This window comes from Muscardinus avellanarius (assembly GCF_963383645.1).
Source record: "Muscardinus avellanarius genome assembly, chromosome: 9".
In the NCBI taxonomy this organism is placed as follows: Eukaryota; Metazoa; Chordata; class Mammalia; order Rodentia; family Gliridae; genus Muscardinus; species Muscardinus avellanarius.
This window is the reverse complement of record NC_137795.1, coordinates 99,365,845-99,387,086: the sequence shown is the minus strand read 5'-3', so window position 1 is coordinate 99,387,086 and position 21,242 is coordinate 99,365,845. Positions and strand designations below refer to the sequence as shown.

General features: G+C 41.4%; 1 protein-coding gene across 1 annotated transcript in view; it reads left to right on the top strand.

The window, feature by feature from the left end:
• The window catches only part of KDM7A (lysine demethylase 7A), a gene marked incomplete at both ends in the record, with an annotated part of 80,194 nt that overhangs the window by 50,628 nt on the left and 8,324 nt on the right, over positions 1-21,242 (top strand). Inside the window, 6 exons of the mRNA XM_080701565.1 lie at positions 1,380-1,486; positions 10,237-10,328; positions 11,889-11,978; positions 16,356-16,565; positions 18,309-18,433; positions 18,610-18,764. Of these exons, the coding sequence (XP_080557691.1) occupies positions 1,380-1,486; positions 10,237-10,328; positions 11,889-11,978; positions 16,356-16,565; positions 18,309-18,433; positions 18,610-18,764 (779 nt within the window). The remainder of the gene's footprint in view (positions 1-1,379; positions 1,487-10,236; positions 10,329-11,888; positions 11,979-16,355; positions 16,566-18,308; positions 18,434-18,609; positions 18,765-21,242) is intronic.

The following is a 21,242-nucleotide window of genomic DNA, read 5'->3' as shown; positions in this document are numbered from 1 at the left end:
TTTTAAAATTTTGTCAATGATAACTTAATATCCCTCCAAATTTTAGAAATTAGCTGGGCGTAGTGGCACACGCTTGTGATCCCAGCATTCGGGAGGCTGAGACAGGAGCATCGCAGTTCGTGAACAGCCTCAGCTACTAGTGAGGCCCTTTGCAACTCAGTGAGACCCTGTTTCAAAATAAAGAATAAAAAATTGGGCTGGGAGTGCCCCTGGGTTCCATCCCCAGTACTGCCAAAGGAAAAAAAAATTAGAAATTTCTAAAAATGTATATGCTCTCCTTTGGCTGTTTTTACACTGAGGGAATGAGCCCACTGGTGCTAGAACAAAGCAACCCTTAAGTGGGGATTGCTGTCAAAACACTTGCCTGACCTTGCTACAGGTAAAGATCTTAAGTTATTTTCTCTTTTGTATAGAATTTGACCTTTGTGTAGTCTCATGAAGGTAAAATATTCCTGGGCAACATTGTTTATGGTAAAAATGATTCCTGATTAGTCAGCTGCATGAGTACTGGGACATCTAGAGATTCCTGAAGAGCCTTTGGGTTTCCTAGAATGTGGTGACTCTTGTAACTTTGCCTGCCCATGGGGAGCCCTGGGTGCTCTGCGTCTGTGGAGTGGTACAGGAGGTAGTGCCTCTCACAGGGCAACGAGGCTTCAAGCCAACACAGTCTGCCTATTAAATGTGGGTTTTGTCTCTGTACCTGAGCTGGTCCTGGGTTAGGGATGGCCTCTTACATGAAGACTGAGTTGCTGTTGCACATTGGTTTCTGTCTTCACTATACCTTGACTAGTGCCGAATGTGATCCTGACCTCAAACTTAGTCAAGCCCAAAGAACACTTGGGTGGATGTTGCACTGTTGTTTACCATGTGAAGCTGACTTTAAACATTATTATTATTATTTTTTTTTGGTGGTACTGGGGTTCCTGGAAACCCTTCTACTGCCGGGCTACACTCCTAGAAACAGGGTCTCTTAAGCCAGCACAGCTGGCTTCGAACCTGCGCGATCCTCCTGTCTCTGCCTCCCAAGCGCGGGGATTACAAGCGTGCGCCACCACGCCCGGCTCTAAACATATTTTTATTGATCAGAGCAGAACCTTCAGAAAATCCCTCTTGTTAAAACTAGGATACAAATTTCAATGTGTAATTTTTTTAAAATGAAGCTTCATGTAATTCTTAAGTACACTGTTAAATTTATTAAGGTTAGAACCTGGATGATCACAATTCAGTGTTGTCCAAATGTGGTGTTGTCACGTAATACATAGGACTTGATTAGTCTTCCTTATATATACCTCCCTATTTTATTTTCAAATAGTTACCTTCATTTAACTTGGGAACGCCAATATTAATACTAAATATTTCTTCAAATCTTATTCATCTAGGTGTTATGAGATGGAAAAAAGGCTAAAAACACCAGATCTTTTCAAATTCCCTTTCTTTGAAGCCATATGTTGGTTTGTAGCCAAAAATTTGCTGGAAACCCTGAAAGGTACTTAATCATTTGCACATTCTTTGTATAATATGACGCGCAATGTTTGTGAATTCCCTCACAGCTATCTGACAGACATCCCCCTACTTTTTAATCGGTAACAAACATTGAATCTGGGGTGTTCTACTTCTGGGTCACACCCCAGTCCTATATATATATATATATATATATATATATATATATATATATATATATATATATATATATATATATATATATATATAAATGTGTGTGTGTGTGTGTTTGTGTGTTTGTGTATTTTTTTAATATTTTGTAACAGGGTCTCTCTGGGTTGAAGAGATTCTCATCACTTGCTGAGGCTGTCCTCAAACCTGCAATCCTCCTGTCTCAGCCTCTCAAGTACCCTGATTACAGGCGTGCGCCACCACGCCTGACCAGAGAGACCCTTTTCTAATCGGGTATGCATGTCATCCCTAAATTTTTGTTTTTGATACTGGGATTAAGCCCAGGGGCATTCTATCCCTACAGTCCCAACCTTTTTTTTCTTTTTTTTTTTTGTGGGTCTGGGGATGGAACCCAGGGTTATTTGACCTCCGAGCTACACCCCCTGCCCTATATTTTATTCTTTATTTTGAAACTGGGTCTCACTGAGTTGCAGAGGGCCTCACTAAGTAGCTGAGGCTGTCCGCGAACTGTGATCCTCAGGTCTCAGCCTCCTGAATGCTGGGATTACAAGTGTGCACCACGCCCAGCCGACCTTTTTGCTAAGTTGGGAGGGCTGGCCTCAAACCTGTGACCCTTCTCTGTTTCAGCTTCCCGAGTACTGGGATTACAGGCATGTGCTACCTTGCCGGCCTTGTTTTTTTAAGTACATGATTTCTCCCCTCCAGGAACCTTGTTAGCAATTAGAGTCCCTAGTCTATAGTCTACTAGGTATGTGCAGACCCGCATCAGAACAGCAAGGCTAATATTGGAAGCATTCATTTCATCTGGTGTTCTCGTGGCCTGCGCACATTCTCAAGCAGGTGCAAGTGCCATGCTCTCAAAAATACAGTTTTTGTCAAGAGATGATTGCCTAGTATGTGCTCCAATATTTGTCTTATAAAAAAATCAAGGGAGCTAGGCGTGTTGGCACATGCCTGTAATCCCAGATCTTGGGAGGCTGGATAGGAGGATCGCAGGTTCAAGGCCAGCCTCAGCAACTTAGCGAGACCCTGTTTCAGTAAAAATTAAAAAATATATATATAGCCAGGCGTGGTGGTGCACACTTGTAATCCCCGCGCTTGGGAGGCAGAGACAGGAGGATCACACGCAGGTTCGAAGCCAGCCTCAACTACTTAGTGAGACCCTGTTTCCAATTAAATATTAAAAAATGGGTCTGGGAGTATAGCCCGGAGGTAGAAAGCCCCTGGGTTCCACCACCAAAAAAAAAAAAAAAAAAGACCCTGTTTCCAAATAAAGTATAAAAATAGGTACTGGGAGTGTAGCCCAGAGGTAGAAGGGTTTCCAGGAACCCCAGTACCACCAAAAAAATAAAAAAAGAAGAAGAAAATATATATAGAAAAGGGCTGGACGTATAGTTCAGGGGGATGCCCCAGGGTTCCATCTCTAGGACAGTCAAATCAAGGGGTAAATGGCGTGTCCTGAGCATCGGGTAATGCCTGCTCACCAGTGTGAGCACCGTGTGCTGGCTCCTGTCGTTTATCTGTTAACAGACAAAGCAGCAAATGTCAGGTTGAAGAAAACTCTTAAATTTCTTTCTTTTAGATTTGAAGCTTTTTTTTAAAGTAGAATTTCACTTAATCTTTGAGCAGCAAGTTGGAGCTTTTTTTTTAAAGTAGAATTTCACTTAATCTTTGAGCAGCAAGTTGGAGCTTGAATATCACTTCTCTTTATCCATTTTTCATGCACTTGTGCCAGCGAGAATACAATTCGTCCGGTTTTGCATTACCTAACTTTTCTAGTCAGTTTGCAAATGGTGCTGATAGTATTATTATTATTATTTTTGGTACTTGGGATTGAACCCAGGGGCATTCTATCTGTGAGATATATGCTCAGCCCTATTTTTATTCTTTATTAGAAAACAGGGTCTTGCTAGGTTGATAAGAGTCTCACTACTTGCTAAGAGTGTCCTCACGCCTGCAGAATCCTCCTGTCTCAGCGTCCTAAGTACTAGGATTACACGCGTGTGCCACCATGCCCGGCTGCTAATAATATGATTACCTCTCAGGAGACCAAAATAAACATCAAATAGTCATCCAGATGTTTGTTTCTTTTTTTATTTTAAAACTTACATAAAAAGAAAAAGTAGAATGGAAATAACCAAACCTTTACATCTCTGGGCAGCAGGTACAGAATTAAAATTATATATATGGTCCCCCCCCCAAAAAAAATGAGCTGTGAGTGGAAGGGGGGACACTGGCGCTTCGCAGTACAGTGGAGGGAGACGTTGTGAGTGCTCGGGTATGTCGGTGGAGGTGGCTTTCCTGGAGGAGGAGGACCGAGACCTTCTTCACAGGTCTAGCCTCGCTTTGGAAGTGAATTCTCCTGAATCTGCGACTCGCTCGGTGTTCTCACATGTTGCTCTTGGCAACCGCAGGTTGTCATCTCCTGAATGTCCAGTTTCCAGTAAAACACCGGACAGAGAAGTTCACAGTCTCTTATCCAAGGACAAGCCCAGAGAAAAGCAGGCACACATTATACCTATGTATAGAAAGATTTATAATTGTTCTTGTTTTCTGGAAAGAAAACTAATGAATCCTCCAAGAAAGAGAAGTGGAATTCTGCCTTTGTTTCAGAGTATTTTCTTCCGTCATTTTCGTTTTCTTCAGGACCCCACATTTATGTCTTATGTATGGTTAGCTAGGAGAAACTTCACACACACACACACACACACACACACACACACACACACACACACCCTAGGGGATAAGAGAGGCTCATTAGTTAACTTTCAGAACAAGAGTTTATCTGAAAGACAAAGTCTTGCTGTTATTCCTTCATTCACAGCAGCAGTTTGCTCAGTCTTAGCAATAATTATTTAAGCTGAGTATGGCGGTGCGCATTTGTAATCTTGGTGTACTTTGGAGACTGACCCCGGAGCATCACAGGCTCACAGTCAGACTCAGCACTTTAGTGAGGCCTCCACAACCTACTAAGACCCTGTTTCAAAATAAAAGATAAAGTAGGGCTGGAGGTGTAGCTAAGAGGTAGAATGCCCCTGGGTTCAACCCCAGGATCACACACAAAAATTATTTAGTATGTCTTAGGCCATCATAAATACTGAGGTTTAATCGTAAGCATGCTCTATAAAGATTTTAAAATAAAAATAGATTTCTGTAAAAGGGAATCAGGCTGTTGTAAAATGTTTTTCAGCTGGATCAGTCCAGGGCACTTGGCAATACTAGTGATTCAGTCTAGTCCCATGAAGGCAGAAGTCAGTGACCATCACAGCGATTGCCATCGTCCTAGGCACTCATCCTGGGGGCCAGAATGGCAGTTGTGTTACCCTGTGTTATCCTCTTCTCACTAACCTTTTTATTTTCCATGTGGCTTGTTTGCCAACTCTTACACTATTATACAGCTTGTGTGATGTGATGGATTAAATCAGTGTGTTACGATGGGTGTTTCATATCAGTGATAATAAAAGAATGAATCAGTTTGTATTTGTGTAAGTAAATTAGCTACTGGGAAGAACTATCAACCTACTGAATTTTGGACCTCATATGAATTATTTTCCTTGTGTTTTTTATGATTATGCACTGGTCTGAAATCCTCCAAAAGACATTTGTATCTATGTACATGTTTACTTTTACAAAAGTAAAATATGAGGTTGGGCATAGTGGCAGAAACCTATAATCTCAGTACTTTGGAGGCTGAGACAGGACCGCAGGTTCAGAGCCAGCCTCAGGAATTTAGCAAGAGTCTTGGCAACTTACCAAGACTCTCCTGTTTCAAAATAAGAAGTAAGCTGGGCATGGTGGCACATGCTTGTAATCCCATTACTGGGAGGCTGAGACAGGAGAATCACAGGTTCCCAACCAGCCTTGGCAACTTAGTGAGGCTGTGTTTCAAAATAAAAATAAGCCGGGCATGGTGGCGCACGCTTGTAATCCCAGCACTTGAGAGGCTGAGACAGGAGGATCGCACAGCTTCAAAGCCAGCCTCAGCTACTTAGTGAGGCTCTCAGCAACTTAGTGATACCCTGTTTCCAAATAAAGTATAAAAATAGGTCTGGGAGTACAGCCCCCCCCGCCCCCCCCCCCCCCCCCCCCCCGGAGGTAGAAAAGCTCCTGGGTTCCAACCCCAGTACCACACAAACACACACACACCCCGGAGGTAGAAAAGCCCCTGGGTCCCCCCCCCCAGTACCACATAAACACACATACACACACGCACACACACACACAAATAAAATAAAAAATAAAATAGGACTGGGGGCTGTAGCTGAGAGGTAGAATGCTCCTGGGTTCACTCCCTAGTACCACAAAAACAAACAAACAAAATAGGGCTAGGACTGTAGCTTGGAGGTAGACTGCCCCTGGGTTCAATTCCTAGCACCACACATATATACACACAGTAGTAAAATATGTCATACACAGTTGACTGTATAATCACACACAAACCGTACTCTTTTCCAGTTTAAAGAAGGCTGTGCTGGGTGTGGTCCACATGCCTGTAATGCTAGTACTTGGGAGGCTGAGATAGGAAAATTACAGGATGGAGGTTAGCCTCAGCAGCTTAGACCCTGATTCGAAATAAAAGGGGCTCTACGTATAGCTTAGAGGTAGGATGGCCTTGATATCAATTCCCAGGACCCCTTAACCCCAGAGAGACAGACAGACAGACAGACACACACACACACACACACACACACACACACACACACACACACACATGGGGGGGGAGAGGAGGAAGGAAGGAAGGGAAAGAAAGAGTGCTGGAGGTGTAGCTTGGAAGTAGAATGCCCCTGGGTTCAATCTCCAGTGCCAAAAAAAAAGCTCCATTAACACCCTCCTTCCCCTTCTAGATAACCACTGTCTAGATTGCAGTAATTCTTCTCTTTAGTTTGATCACCTATATTATAAACTAAAATAGTTTAATTTTCTCAGCTTATAAACTTCATATGAGTAGAACCAAGCTGATACTCTCCTGTGACCTTCTAATCAGCACTGTTTACGAGATTCATCTATGTTTTTGTGTGTAGCTGTAGTTCTTTTTCTTTGTTATAATCTGTTGTATGAATATACCTTGATTTTTATACCCGTTCTTCAGTTGGGCATTTGGGGGTTGTTGCCATTTTTCGTCAGTTACAGAAGATGTTTCTGAGAAGTTCTTGTCAGAGTCACTTGGCACAAAAGTGACTCCAGGGAACAGGCCCACTTGCTTAGCTGTAGAGGGGCTCTGGTTGCTGCTATGTTCACGGCAGGGCGCGAGAGTTCCCGTGCTGCCCACTCTGGCAGCACTTGATATTGGTAGGTTTTAAGTTTTCCAGTGGGTGTGAAGTAGTACTCCTTGTTTTTAACGTGTATTTTTCTGATTATTAATGTAATTCAACATTTTTAACATATGTATTGGCCTTTGGATTTCCTCTTTACTGAGGTACCTATTCATATCTTTTGCAAATACTTTAGTTTTACACTAATTTATAGTAGTTCCTTATAAATTCTAGATTCTGTTTCTTTTGGTAGTATATGTTGCAGACACCTCCAAGTCTGATATATTTTTATTATCTTTGGTGTGGTTTTTTTTTGTGTGTGTGTGGTACTGGGGTTCCTGGAAGCCCTTCTACCTCCGGGCTACACTCCCAGACCTATTTTTACATTTTTATTTGGAAACAGGGTCTCCTAAACCAGCGCGCGCAGCTGGCTTCGAACCTGTGCGATCCTCCTGTCTCTGCCTCCCAAGCGCGGGGATTACAAGTGTGCGCCACCACGCCCGGCTATCTTTGGTGTTTTGAGACAAAATTTTTAAATTTTAAAATAGCATTTTTTCAACGTTTATAGTTAGTGCTCTTTGTGCCTTGTTTAAGAAATTATTTTTTATCCCATGGTTTTGCAGATAATTGTCTTCTGAAAGCTTTTATAGTTTCATGTTTTGCATTTAAGCCTTTAACTCATTTTTAATGGATATTTTTATGAGTTATGGTAATTTTTTTCTATTTTTTTTTAAACTAGGGATTGAACTCAGGAGCATTCTACCTCTGAGCTACACCCCCAGCTCTTTTTATTTTTTTTATTTTGAAACAGGGTCTCACTAAGTTGATGAGGTCTTGCTAAATTGTTAAGGTTGATCTCAAACATGCAATCCTTCAGTCTCAACCTTCCAAGAACTAGGATTACAGGTGCATGTCACCATGCCTGGATTATGTTTTTTCTTTTTATAATGATAGTTAAATTTTATCAAGAGTGCCTTTAATCTTTTAAATCGGTGGTTATATTAATTGATTTTTGAATATTTCTCCAATCTTAGTCATGATATAATTTATGTATACTAGTAGGTTAGACTATTGTTTGTATTTGTTTATGTGTTATGTATCTTAACTGTATCTAGAAGTGAAATATAAATATAAGAAGATATATGCTGTTTATAAATGTGTGTGTATGTATATATTTTTTCTTTTGGCATATGAGTGAAACTGGCCTGTATTTTATTTTCTCCTGCTATCTGTTAGATTTTTTTTAAATGAAAATTATGCTAGCCTTAGAGAAAAAGTTGAGATTGTTCCTTCTTTTTCTTTTTTTTTCTTTTTCTTTTTCTTTTCTTTTCCTTTTTTTTTTTTTTTTTTGCGGGTCTGGTGCTATATATATATTTTTTGGGGGGGGGGTCTAAGGATGGAACCCAGAGGCATTCTATTTGTGAGCTACACCCCTGCCCTGTTTTTTTTATTCTTTATTTTGAAACAGGGTCTCACTAAGTTGTGGAGGGCTTAACTAAGTAGCTGAGGCTTTCTGCGAACCGCGATCCTCTTGTTTCTGCCTCCCAAATGATGGGATTGCAAGCGTGTGCCACCACGTCTGGCTCTTCTTTTCTTTTTTTATGGTACTGAGGATGGAACCCAGAGGCCTTCTATCTCCGGGCTATAACCCCAGCCTTATTTTATTTTTTTTCTTTGGAAACAAGTCTTGCTAAATCCTGAGGCTGTCCTTGAACTTGCAATCATTCTGTGGCATCCTCCCAAGTACTGGGATTACAAGTGTGCAGCACCACATATGGATATTCCTTCTTTTTCTGATCTCTGGAGAAGTTTGGATATGGTTGGATGATTCTTGAATGATTGGAGAACTCACTGATGAAGATTTCTGGATTTATAGTTTTCTTTGTGGGAAGATTTCTGACTCCTGAGTAAATGTCTTTAGTGATGAGGGGATTATTAGGTCTAACTAGTTTCATTGAGTCTATTTTGACAATTTAATTTCCAGATGCATGTTCATCATAAGTTTTTACACTTGTCATAGAGTTCATTTTACTCTCTTAACTGATATCTCTAGCGTTTGTAAGATGCATTTTTTTTTTCTTGTGGCACTGGGGATTGAGCCCAGAGGCATTCTACCTCTGAACTAAGCCCCTAGCCCAACTTTACTTCTAATTTGGAAACAGGGTCTTACTGAGTTGCAGAGGGCCTCGCTAATTTGTGGAAGCTGTCTTTAAACCTGCGATCCTCCTGCCTCAGCCTCCCAAGTACTGGGATTACAAGTATGTGCCACTGAGCCCTGCTCATTTCTCATTTTTTATCTTATTTGTGCCTCTTTTCTCTTTTTGTCAGTTTCTTTTCTTTTTCTTTTTTTTTCTTTTTTTTTTTTTTTTTTTTTGTGCTGCCAGGGATGGAACCCAGGGTGTTTCTACCTTCGGGCTGCACTCCCAGATCTATTTTCTATTTTATTTGGAAACAGGATCTCACTAAGTTGCTGAGAGCCTCACTAAGTAGCTGAGGCTGGCTTCGAACCTGTGCAATCCTCCAGTCTCAGCCTCCCAAGTGCTGGAATTACAAGCGTGCGCCACCACGCCCGGCTTCATTATCTTTTTAAATAATCACAAACCTGCGATCCTTTTGTCTCAGCCTCCTAAGTATTGGGATATTTGATATTATTGAAATTGAATGTACATCCACCAGTTTTTATTTTTCGTCTGGTCATTCTGCAGTTTACCATGTGTATTTAGATCTTCTACTGTGATTGTGGAGTTGTGTATTCTTTTTGTAGTTCTGTCTAGTTATTGCTATTTCCATGCTGTTATTGAGTACAAGTTATAAATGGTTATCTTTCTAGTTAATTTTTTGTTATTATGAAATCACTCCATTTTTAATGACAACAAATTAATATAGGTATACCAGCTTTCAAAAGAAAGCTTAGCATTGTTTTCTATCTTTGCATTTTAAACCCTATGTAGCCTGGGTGCAGTGGCACACATCTATAATCCCAGCACGTGGGAGGCTGAGATGGGAGGATTGCAAGTCGAGGCCGTTGTGATAGTTTACTGAGATCCTGTATTGAATTTATAAAGGTCTGCGGGTGCAGCTCAGTGGTAGAGTGCCCCTAGGTTCAGTCTCTAGTAACATAAAAATAACCTTTTTGCATTTCTATATGTTTAATTGGAACACTTAGTTCAGTTATATTTAATGTGGTTTTGTTTCTTTTTATTTTTGCTTTTTTCATTAATTATTTTGTATCCCACTTTTTCATTTTCATTATGTTAGAAATTGTGCAGTTTGATGTTTGTTTACTCATACCCTAAAGTTTATCTTCAAAGCACTTTTAACTCCTTTACCTACCCTCACCTCATTCCCACAGAACTGAGAGAAGATGGTTTCCAGCCTCAAACTTACCTAGTGCAGGGAGTGAAAGCACTGCACACTGCTTTAAAGTTATGGATGAAGAAAGAAGTAAGTCACCCTTCCTGTTTTACACTTTTATTGGTGCATTGCAACCACGCACCCATCTCGCTGAGGTTCAGTGTGTTCTTAAATGTAGCGAGTTCAGGAGAACAGTCCTTTTGCTGTTTTTCAGGGAATGGAAATCATACCTGAAATGCAGCCTGCACTTACACCCTACATACAGATTAATTGTTTCTGGTTATATTTATTAGCATAAAGTACTTAGGTATTTTTTTACTCTGGGAAAAAAGTAATTAAATTATATTTAGAATATTGAGTAGGAAATGAACATCTAGATAATATTAAGCTCTTATACCGTGTTTAGTCTTCACATGCGTGAGCTCATTTAATCCTCAAAGCAATTATATGAGGTCTCTTGCTATTGGAACTCCATTTAAGCAAGTTATCTGAGCAGATTGGTGAAACTAGGGTGGAAAGATGGTCTCTGGGATCACAAGCCTCTCTTCTTTACCACTACTCTGCTAGACAGAAAAAAGGGAAAGAAACAGATGAAGTTCAAGAATGAGCTTTCCATTTTCAGTAAATTTCGGTCCAGTTGTTCACACTTGAAGCCTTCCACCTTCAAGCGGGCATCCCAGATCTCCATTTAGCATTAAGGTTTCCTTCCCTTATGCTTCCATTGCTTATGTCTTATCCAGTGGAGTTAGAACCAATGCGGGTAAAGTGACAATCCGTGTCTCCTTCAGTAGGGTTTTGACCTCTTGAGGAACAGGTACCACCTTTCTCATCTTTATTTCAACCTCATGGAACTTTACATCTAATACTTTTTTTTAAACTTGGGGACATTTTACCTCCAAGCAACATCTCCAGCCCTTTGTATTTTCTGTTTTAAAATAGGGCCTCACTAGATTGATGAGGTTGTCCTTGAACCTGCGATCCTCCTCCCTCAGCCTTCTAAGTACTGGGATTATGGGTGTGCGCCATCATGCCATTTACACATTCTGCTTTAATAAATGATAAATATCTGAGCTGATAAAATATATTTCCCTATTAATTTCTTAAAATAAAAATCCTGCTTTTTGGGAGACAAAATTAAAAGGCTACAGTCCCAGTGATTTTATACTTTTATTTACTTTATTCATTGCTCGACATCCACTAGAGGTAAGGTATTAATGCAAACATTCAGTGAAATCAAAATGTTATCTTCCATTGTCAAAGACTTCATCATTTAGGTGACAAGGAAGTACATAAGCACATTAACAAATATCTAACAAGGTAAAAACAAAATAAAGCATGTGTTAAAAAAACTGGATAATTGGTTTTTGTTGGAGGCTTTAGATAAGTGGCTCTCCAGTGTGTGTGTTTATCGACATCATCTCTAGAGCTTTTCAAAAATAGAACCCAGAGATCCTCTTCTGGAGATTCTGGCTTAACAGAGCTAAGTAGGTTTAAACCTAAAAACTTAATAGGTCATTCTAGTGTGTAATAAATTACTTTGACATGAATAAATACTATTTATACTTTGCATTTGAAGTATATTTTTAAAGACATGTTTATATTGTGTTCAGTGTGATAACTTTTTTTTAATCTTTGTTGATCCAAATACAGCTTGTATCTGAACATGCCTTTGAAATTCCAGACAATGTTAGACCTGGGCATCTTATTAAGGAGCTTTCTAAAGTAATTCGAGCAATAGAGGTAAGAATAGAAATTGTCACTGGAATGCTTGGTTACTGCTCTCAGAAGCACATGTATCTACGATCATGCTGCAAACACTTGAAAGCAATGCATACTTTCAGAAGAAATAGAATGAGCTAGACTTGGACAGATTCTCAGGTGTTCAGGCTTTTAAGCCTGAGATAGATATTTGGAATATTGATTATAACAAAGTAATAAGGAAACAGTTATGAGGTTACCTCAGTTTCTTCTGGTTATTCCAAGAATAACAAAAAATTACAAATTAATTAGTACCTTTCAGATTCAAATAATTTTAGCTACTCATGGATGAACATGTGTTACGTAATTAGAGCAAGAGAATGAAACCGTGAGGTGAGTGAGTGAAGCAAGGTGAAACTGGTGGGAAGAAGGGTATTAGTGATGAGGCCAGGGGACCGCTGACTGAAAATGTAGAGCGGTGGTGAGGTACATGCCTTTGTTAAAAGCCCGTTATGTTGCCAGGCGTGGGGGCACATGCTCATGATCCCAGTACTGGGGAGGCTGAGACAGGAGGATCGCAGGTTCACAGCAAGACTAACCGTAGCAACTTGGCGAGACTCCGTTTCAAAATAAAAAACTTAAAAGGACCAGGGTGAAGCCTAATGGTAGGTATGCCCCTGAATTCAATCTCCAGCAACAAGCAAACAAGCAACTTCATCCTAGGTAGTAGAGATTCAGTAATTTTAAGCTGAAAAGAGTATATACATGCTACTTAGAAACTTGGAAGTAAATAACAGAAAAATAAGTGGTAAGAATTGCAAGTGCTGGCTACATATCCAGAAGAATCAAAGTAGGGACTTGAATAGAAATACTTGTACCATGTTCATAACAACACCATTCAGGATAGCCAAAGATGGGGCAGCACAAGTGTCCATTAGTGGATGAATGGATAAAAAATGTTCATTATCCAGCCTTGTAAAAGAAGAAAATTCTGGCTGGTATGGTGGTGCATGCCTGTAATTCAAGTACTTGGGAAGCTGAGACAGGAGGATCACAGGTTTATGGCTGGCCTCAGCAACTTAACAAAACCCTTTGCAACTTAGTGAAGACTTGTTTTAAAATTAAAAAGAAAATAAGGCTAGGGGCGTAACTTAGAGGTAGAATGCCCCTGGGTTTGATCCCCAGAACCACACACAAAAAAGGAAAATTGGACACAGTACTACAACATAGATGAACTTTGAGAATATTTTGCTAATTGAAATAAACCAGTCACAAAAGGGAAAATATTACCCGACTTATATGTCAAGTTAATGGAGATAGCAGAATGGTGGTTGTCAGGAACTGGGAACGGGAGAATGGGAAGAAAGTGTTTAAGGGGGCAGACTTTCTGCTCAGGTGTATGAAGTCCTGGCGGTGGTGCTGGTTACACACTGGTAAAGGTACTGAATACCACTGAACCATACACGTAATAGCAGTTTAATGGCAGATTAATGTGTATGTTACCATGGGGGAAGGGATTGCTTCTGCAAAATGGGACTGGGGGATGGGGAAGAGCAGACGGCTACTTTTCATCATACACTCATAGAGAATTCAATTTCTTTTTTTTTCTTTTTGGTGGTACTGGGGTTCCTGGAAGCCCTTCTACCTCTGGGCTATTTTTACATTTTTATTTGGAAACAGGGTCTCCTAAGCCAGCACGCGCGGCTGGCTTCGAACCTGCGCAATCCTCCTGTCTCTACCTCCCAAGCGCGGGGATTACAAGCGTGCGCCACCACACCCGGCAGAGAATTCAATTTTTAAAACCACGTAGATGTGTGCTCAGTGAAAGATCACTGGGAGGAAGAAGTACCACATTCCTGCTGTAGAGATAGTCCTTAAAGAAGCCAGCTTTAGCGGGGTGTGGTGGCACAGGTTTGTAATCCCAGCTCTTGGAAGACTGAGACAGGAGGATTGTGCAGGTTCAAAGCCAGCCTCAGCTATTCAGTGAGGCCCTCTGCAGCTTAGTGAGACCCTATGTCCAAATAAAATACAAAATAGGTCTGGAAGGATAGCCCAGGGGTAGAAAGCCCCCTGGGTTCCATTCCCAGTACCACACACACACACACACACACACACACACAAAAAGCCAGCTTTAGCTAGGGGTACAAGTGGGAGGCTCCCATTTGGCAGTTGAGGTCAAAGAACAAAAAATATACAAGTTCATTTAGCCCAAAATGAGGAAAATTTCTCATTTGCTTTCACATTATTATGGTGGTTCTTTTTTTTTTTTTTTTTTTTTTTTGCGGTACTGGGGATGCAACCCAGGAACATTCTACCTCCAAGCTACACCCCCAGCCCTATTTTTTTTATTCTTTTTTTTTTTTTGAAACAGGGTCTCACTGAGTTGCAGAAGGCCTAAGTAGCTGAGGCTGGCCATGAATCTGGTTCCTCCTCTCATAGCCTCCCAAATGCTATGATTACAAACACGATCCACCGTACCTGGCTCAGGGTTTTAAGTCATTAAAATGGCTTAGCTGAGTGTGGTGCCACATGCCTGTAATCTCAGTACTTGGGAGGCTGAGACAAGAGGATTTCAGGTTCAAGACCAGTCTCAGCAATTTACGAAGACTTTCAGCAACCTAGAGAAACCCTGTTTCAAAATTAAAAAAATAAATTGCTGGGCATAGTGGTGCATGCTTGTAATTCCAGCATTTGGGAGGCTGAGACAGGAGGATTGTGGTTCATGGCCACCAGCTTTAGCTACTTAGTGAGGTCCTCGGCAACTCAGAGACCCTGTTTCAAAATAAAGAATAAAAAATAGGGCTGGGGGGTGTAGCTCAGAGGTAGAATGCCCCTGGGTTCCATTCCCAGCACCACAAATTAATTAATCAATTAATTAATTAATTAAAAAGGGCCAAGGATATAGCTTAAAGGTACAATGTCCCTGGATTCAGTCCCTGGTACCACCAAATAAGTAAATGAAATTGTTTAAAATATAAACTAACTGGGTATATGGTGCACGTTTGTAATCCCAGTACTTTGGAGGCTGAGACAGGAGGATTGCAGTTTTGAAGCCAGTTTCAGCTACTTAGTAAGGTCCTCTACAACTTAGTGAGACCCCCGTTTCAAAATAAAGAATAAAAAATAGGGCTGGGAGTGTAGGGGTGTAGCTCCGAGGTAGAATGCCCCCGGGTTCAGTCCCCGATACCACAAAATTGTGTGTGTGTGTGTGTGTGTGTGTGTGTGTGTGTAAACTAATTGCTGTAAACCCCTTTATTTTTAGAAGCCTGTAACATTTCATTATTGCATTTGAGTGTATTGGCCCTTGCTATAACACACTTTTAAAAAATTGTATTTAACATGAAAATAAGAAAAACAGGCCTGGCGTGGTGGCGCACGCTTGTAATCCCAGAGCTCAGGAGGCTAGGACAGGAGGATCACACAGGTTTGAAGCCAACCTCAGCTACTTAGTGGGCTCTCAGCAACTTAGTGAGATCCTATTTCCAAATAAAATATAAAATAGGTCTGGGAGTATAGCCCAGAGGTAGAAAGCCTCTGGGTTCCACCCCCAGGACTACAAGGGAAAAAAAGAAGAGCAGTGTAACTTTTTAAAAAATATTTATTTATTTATTTATTTATTTATTTATTTATTTATTTATTTATTTATTTATTTATGGTACTGGGGGTGGAACCCAGGGGCTTTCTACCTCCGGGCTATACTCCCAGATCTATTTTATATTTTATTTGGAAACAGGGTCTCACTAAGTTGCTGAGGCTGGCTTTGAACCTCTGCGATCCTCCTGTCTCAGCCTCCCAAGCGTGCGGATTACAAGCGTGCGCCACCACACTCGGCATGTGATTGGTTTAAAAAGTATGGATTTATTCAAGTATGTAGATGAAAAGAATGTTCATCATAGGAAAGACCTGGAAGCAGCCTAAATAGCCACCTACCAGTATTAGTTCAATAAATCATGCTGTATTCCTACAATGGAATACTACTCAGCCTTTGATATGATAATGAAATGGAGAAAATGTATTCACAGTATATTAAATGGGGGAGAGAAAGGAATCAAGTTTTCAAAAAGCTGAGGCCTTGACTTGGTCTCTTTGTTTTATATGAATAAATGAACTAATTTTTGTTTTCTGAAGGTTTATTTTTGTGTGTATGGTACTGGGGATTGAACTTGGTGGCATTCTGCCTCCAAGCTACATCCCCAGCCCAATTTTTTAATATTTTATTTTAAAGCACAGCTTGCTGAGTCGCTGAGGCGAGTCTCTGGCCTGTGATCTTTCTGTTCAGCCTCTGAGTTTTCATGCTGGGATTACAAACACGCACCACCACATCTGGCTTCTGAAGGATTTTTATGGCTGATTATTCTCGTCAAGTGTCTATGTATAGTATCCCTGTAATAAAACATACTCTAAATTTAATTTTTAAAGGAAGAAAACGGCAAACCAGTTAAATCTCAGGGAATTTCTACTGTGTGTCCAGTTTCACGATCCTCAAACGAAGCGACTTCCCCGTATCATTCACGACGGAAAATGAGGAGACTTCGGGATCATAATGTTAGAGCTCCTTCTAACCTAGATATCCTAGAGCTCCATACGAGGGAAGTCCTCAAACGACTGGAGATGTGTCCATGGGAAGAGGCAAGTATTCTGTTGTTCCTTAAGGTTCTTTCAAAGGGTAATAAAAACCAACATTCTGGCTCTTATCTAGTTTTGCTATAGACTTGTAGAGTCGGCGGTTGGGCGTGGTGCCGTCTTTCCAGGCATTGGTGTAGACTTAGGATGTGTAGTCCTCACTCGTCTGCTGATATGTGTACTTAGTATTTACCCTGTGCTCTTGTAGACTCTGGAGAAGACGAGCAAGCAGAACTCAAGTCCCTATCCTTACGAGGCTTTCATCAGAGTTCAGGGTGGAAAATGGGAGACAGAAACATATACTACAATAAGATAATTTCAGATGCTAAGTGTTTTGAAGAAACCCAGATGAGTGGAGCAGGAGAATGCAGAAGTGTGGAGGGCTGGCTGCTTAGCTGGGGAGGCTCAGGAGCCTCTCGGGGTGACATGAACTGACAGCAGGAAGAAGTCAGATGATACACAGATTTGAGGAGCAGTATTGCAGGGAGAGGAGGAGCAAATGCAGAAAGCCTGTCCTTGTGCCCCAGCACCTTGCGCTAACAGCCTGGGAGACTCTTCCAGTAACTCCTTATGCTTGGAGAGCTGTTGGCTTACTGGACACGGGAGAGTGGAAGGCAGTAGTGAGACCAATGTAGGGCCCGTTTGTAAACTGTGGTAGAGTTTGTGATGAGAACTGTGCCATCTATAATTATATATCTTAAGTAGAAGATAGGCAATAATCCAAGATGAATATAACAGGTATCTCTGAATTAAAACATTTGAAAAAGTCACATATAAGTTATAATGTAACTTTGAAAATATGTTAAGCCTTCTTAACAAATTTCCATCTGGGGAAGATTTAGCTTTTTTTTTTTGGTACAGGGGATGGAACTCAGGGGCATTCTACCTCAAACTATACTCCCAGCTCAATTTTTTTTTTTTTTTGGAAACAGGGCCTAGCTGAGTTGCAGAGGGCCTAAGTAGCTGAGGCTGGCTGTGAACCCAGTTCCTCCTGTCTCTGCCTCCCGAATGCTGGGATTGCAAACGTGCACCACCATGCCCGGCTTGATATAGCTTATTTATAAAAGGTTCTGTTTGTTATTAGAGAAAAAAATACTCCAAAAAAGTCACTTTTTATTATTTATTATTTATTTTTTATTTTTGATGGTACTGGGGTTCCTGGAAACCCTTCTGCCCCGGGTTACACTCCCAGAACTATTTTTTATACTTTTTTTATTTGGAAACAGTCTCGTAACGCGGCTGGCTTCGAACCTGCGCGATCCTCCTGTCTCCGCCACCCCCAAGCGCAGGGATTACAAGCGTGCGCCACCACGCCCGGCAAAAGCCACTTTTTATATGTTGAAAAACGGGTTACTATCGTGTGTCTCTGTCCCTGCCAGCTCTTTGCCCAGTGGTAGCAGTGTGACAATACGCAGTGAGTGGGAGAGGCCCACAGCGCGCCCCAGCAGACAGAAGCGGGGAGAATAAAAACACCCACAGAAGCGCCACTCCAGCCCTCAGCTTCTCTAAGCGTAACCTTTCTTTGGATTTGCCGTAGTGATTTTTTTTGTTAATGGGCTTCCCCCAAAGTGAGCCATCACCATGCTCTGGTTTGAGGAGCTCTGGAGTCTGGATGCTGCTGTCTCCAAGCCAGGCAGCTGCCCTTGACTCTGCGGGACAGGCCGGCAGAGGGGTGGCAGGCCGCTGTCTTCCTGTCACAGGAATGCCTGAGGGTGGAGGTTAAGTCAGTTCTGCTTTTATTACTTCCAGGACATCTTGAGCTCTAAACTGAATGGAAAATTCAACAAACATCTCCAGCCATCTTCCACGGTACCTGAATGGAGAGCGAAAGATAACGATCTACGATTACTGCTGACAAATGGAAGGATAATTAAGTATGTAAAGTAGATCAGAGTATCAAATACTTACTTTTCAGTGGTCCCTTGTTCATGTAGCTGTTGTCTGTCTGACTGTAATATGGGACAGTGTCTCCTCCTCCACTCTGTACAGCGAAGGGGAGGGGACCCATAGCCTCGCACTGTTTCTGACTCAGCTCTTCCTCCCATGACAGGGATGAGAGACACCCCTTCACAGATCAGAGTCTCTATACAGCAGATAGCGAGGACGAAGAGGACAAGAGAAGGACAAAAGACGCAAACGTGAAGATAGAAGAGAATCCAGGAATCGAGGGGGCAGAAAGGGAAGACTCTCAAAAACCACTTAACAGTACGTTGGTTGTAATGGTCATTTCAAAGGTCTTTTCTTTACTAATGTAACAATAGGTAAAGAAAATTACTTATTTTAAAGTCCTAAAGTTTGTAGTAAGATTGAAAATGTATGTGTCCCTAATACAGTTTAGAAAAGTCTGAAGTAAGTTGGGCATGGTGGTGCAGGCTTGTAATCCCAGCCTTCGGGAGACTGAGACTGAGACTAGAGGAACGCGGTTCGCGGCCAGCCTCAGCTACTTAGTGAGGCCCTCTGCAACGTAGTGAGACCCTGTTTCAAAATAAAGAATAAAAAATAGGGCAGGGGGTATAGCTCGGAGGTCAAATGCCCCTGGGTTCCACCCCCAAACCTGCAAAAGAAAAAAGTCTAAAGTATGTCCAAGTAGTTCACCCATCAGGAAAGTGCTGAGCTCGAATGCCAGGTGAGGCGCGTGGGGTCAGTGGGACCCACGTCTAGGTACAGCTTGTTTGTGTGTTTGTGTCTGTCAATCTATTTTTTATTTAATGGTGCTTGAGTTTGAGCCCAGGGGCCTTCTGCTTCTGAGCTATATCCCCCAGCCCTATTTTATTTTTATTTTGAAACAGGGTCATACTAAGTTGCTGAGGCTGACTTTGAACCTGCAATCCTTTTCTTTCAGCCTCCCAAGTACTGGGATTACAAGCATGATGCCCAACTTCTAGTCATAGTTTTTAAGGATTACATAAAAGCTGGTATTGTTTTATGGGCTTTACTCTCCCCCAAAACATTTTAAGTGTAATACAATTTCATATGTAATTTTTGCTAACATATATATTTTATTTGTTTATTTGGTGGTACTGGGGGTGGAACCCAGGGGCTTTCTACCTCCGGGCTATACCCCCATACCTATTTTATACTTTATTTGGAAACAGGGTCTCACTAAGTTGCTGAGAGCCTCACTAAGTAGCTGAGGCTGGTTTCGAACCTGTGCGATCCTCCTGTCTCAGCCTCCCAAGCGCTGGGATTACAAGCATGCGCCACCACACCCGGCTGTATATATGTTTTTTAGAATTAAGAAACATATATGAGCCAGGCATGGTGGCACACACCTGTAATTCCAGCACTAAGAAGGCTGATGAGGCAAGAGAATCACAGGTTTGAGGCCAGCGTTAGCAACTTAGAGAAATTCTGTTTCACTTGGGAGGCGGAGACAGGAGGATCGCGCAGGTTCGAAGCCAACTGTGCTGGCTTAAGAGACCCTGTTTCCAAATAAAAATATAAAAATAGGTCTGGGAGTGTAGCCCGGAGGTAGAAGGGCTTCCAGGAACCCCAGTACCACCAAAACCAAAACGAAAACAAAAACATAGGTCTGGGAGTGTAGCCCGGAGGTGGAAAGGTTTCCAGGAATCCCAGTACCACCAAAAAATAAATAAATAAACGGGTTGGGGATGTAGTTCAAAGCTAGAATACCCCTGGTTTCAATCTCTAGTACCAAGAAGAAAAAGAAAAAAGAAAAAGATACACACACACACACACACACACACACACACACACACACACGACTGATCTTAAGCTATTAGGAATCTGTGCACTATGGTTTTATTTTATTGCCTGTTAAAAAGGTTCTACTAGTTATCAATTGATTATCATCAAACAAAATAATAATAGTAATATTAAATGCCATAGTAACACCACCTCCTTGAGATTTTTTTTTTTCTTGGATAAAGTCTTAATTTCTTAACATTTGTTAAGGCCATCATGTACCTTTCTATTTTATTTCATTTATTTATTTATTTATTTATTTATTTATTTATTTATTTATTGATGGTACTGGGGTTCCTGGAAGCCCTTCTATCTCCGGGCTACACTGCTAGACCTCTGTTTACATTTTTATTTGGAAACAGGGTCTCTTAAGCCAACACACGCTGGCTGGCTGTCTTCGAACCTGCGCGATCCTCCTGTCTCTGCCTCCCAAGCGCAGGGATTACAAGCGTGCGCCACCACGCCCGGCTACTTTTCTATTTTAAAAAGTAGTTGAGCCAGGAGTGCTGGTGTGCGCTTGTAATCCCAGTACGTAGGAGGCTGAGCCAGAAGTATTGCAGGTTCAGTCAGCCTCAGCTACTTAGCAAGGCCCTCTGAAACTTAGTGAGACCTATTTCAAAATAAAGAATAAAAAATTAAAAATTACCTGACTTATTGTTCTGTTTTCTATTGAGATATATAATGCAAAAGGCCAAGTTAAAGCATCTACAGGTAATGCTAGCTTTTGAAGGTGAAGGCTGTTTTCTGGGTAGAAATTTAGTTAACCCAAGCTGGGCGTGGTGGCGCACGCTTGTTATTCCAGCATTCAGGAGGCTGAGACTGGAGGATCACGGTTCGCAGACAGCCTCAGCTACTTAGTGAGGCCTTCTGCAATTCAGTGAGACCCAGTTTCAAAATAAAGAATAAAAAATAGGGCAGGGGTTGTAGCTCGGAGGTCGAATGCCCCTGGGTTCCATCCCCAGACCCGCAAAAAAAAAG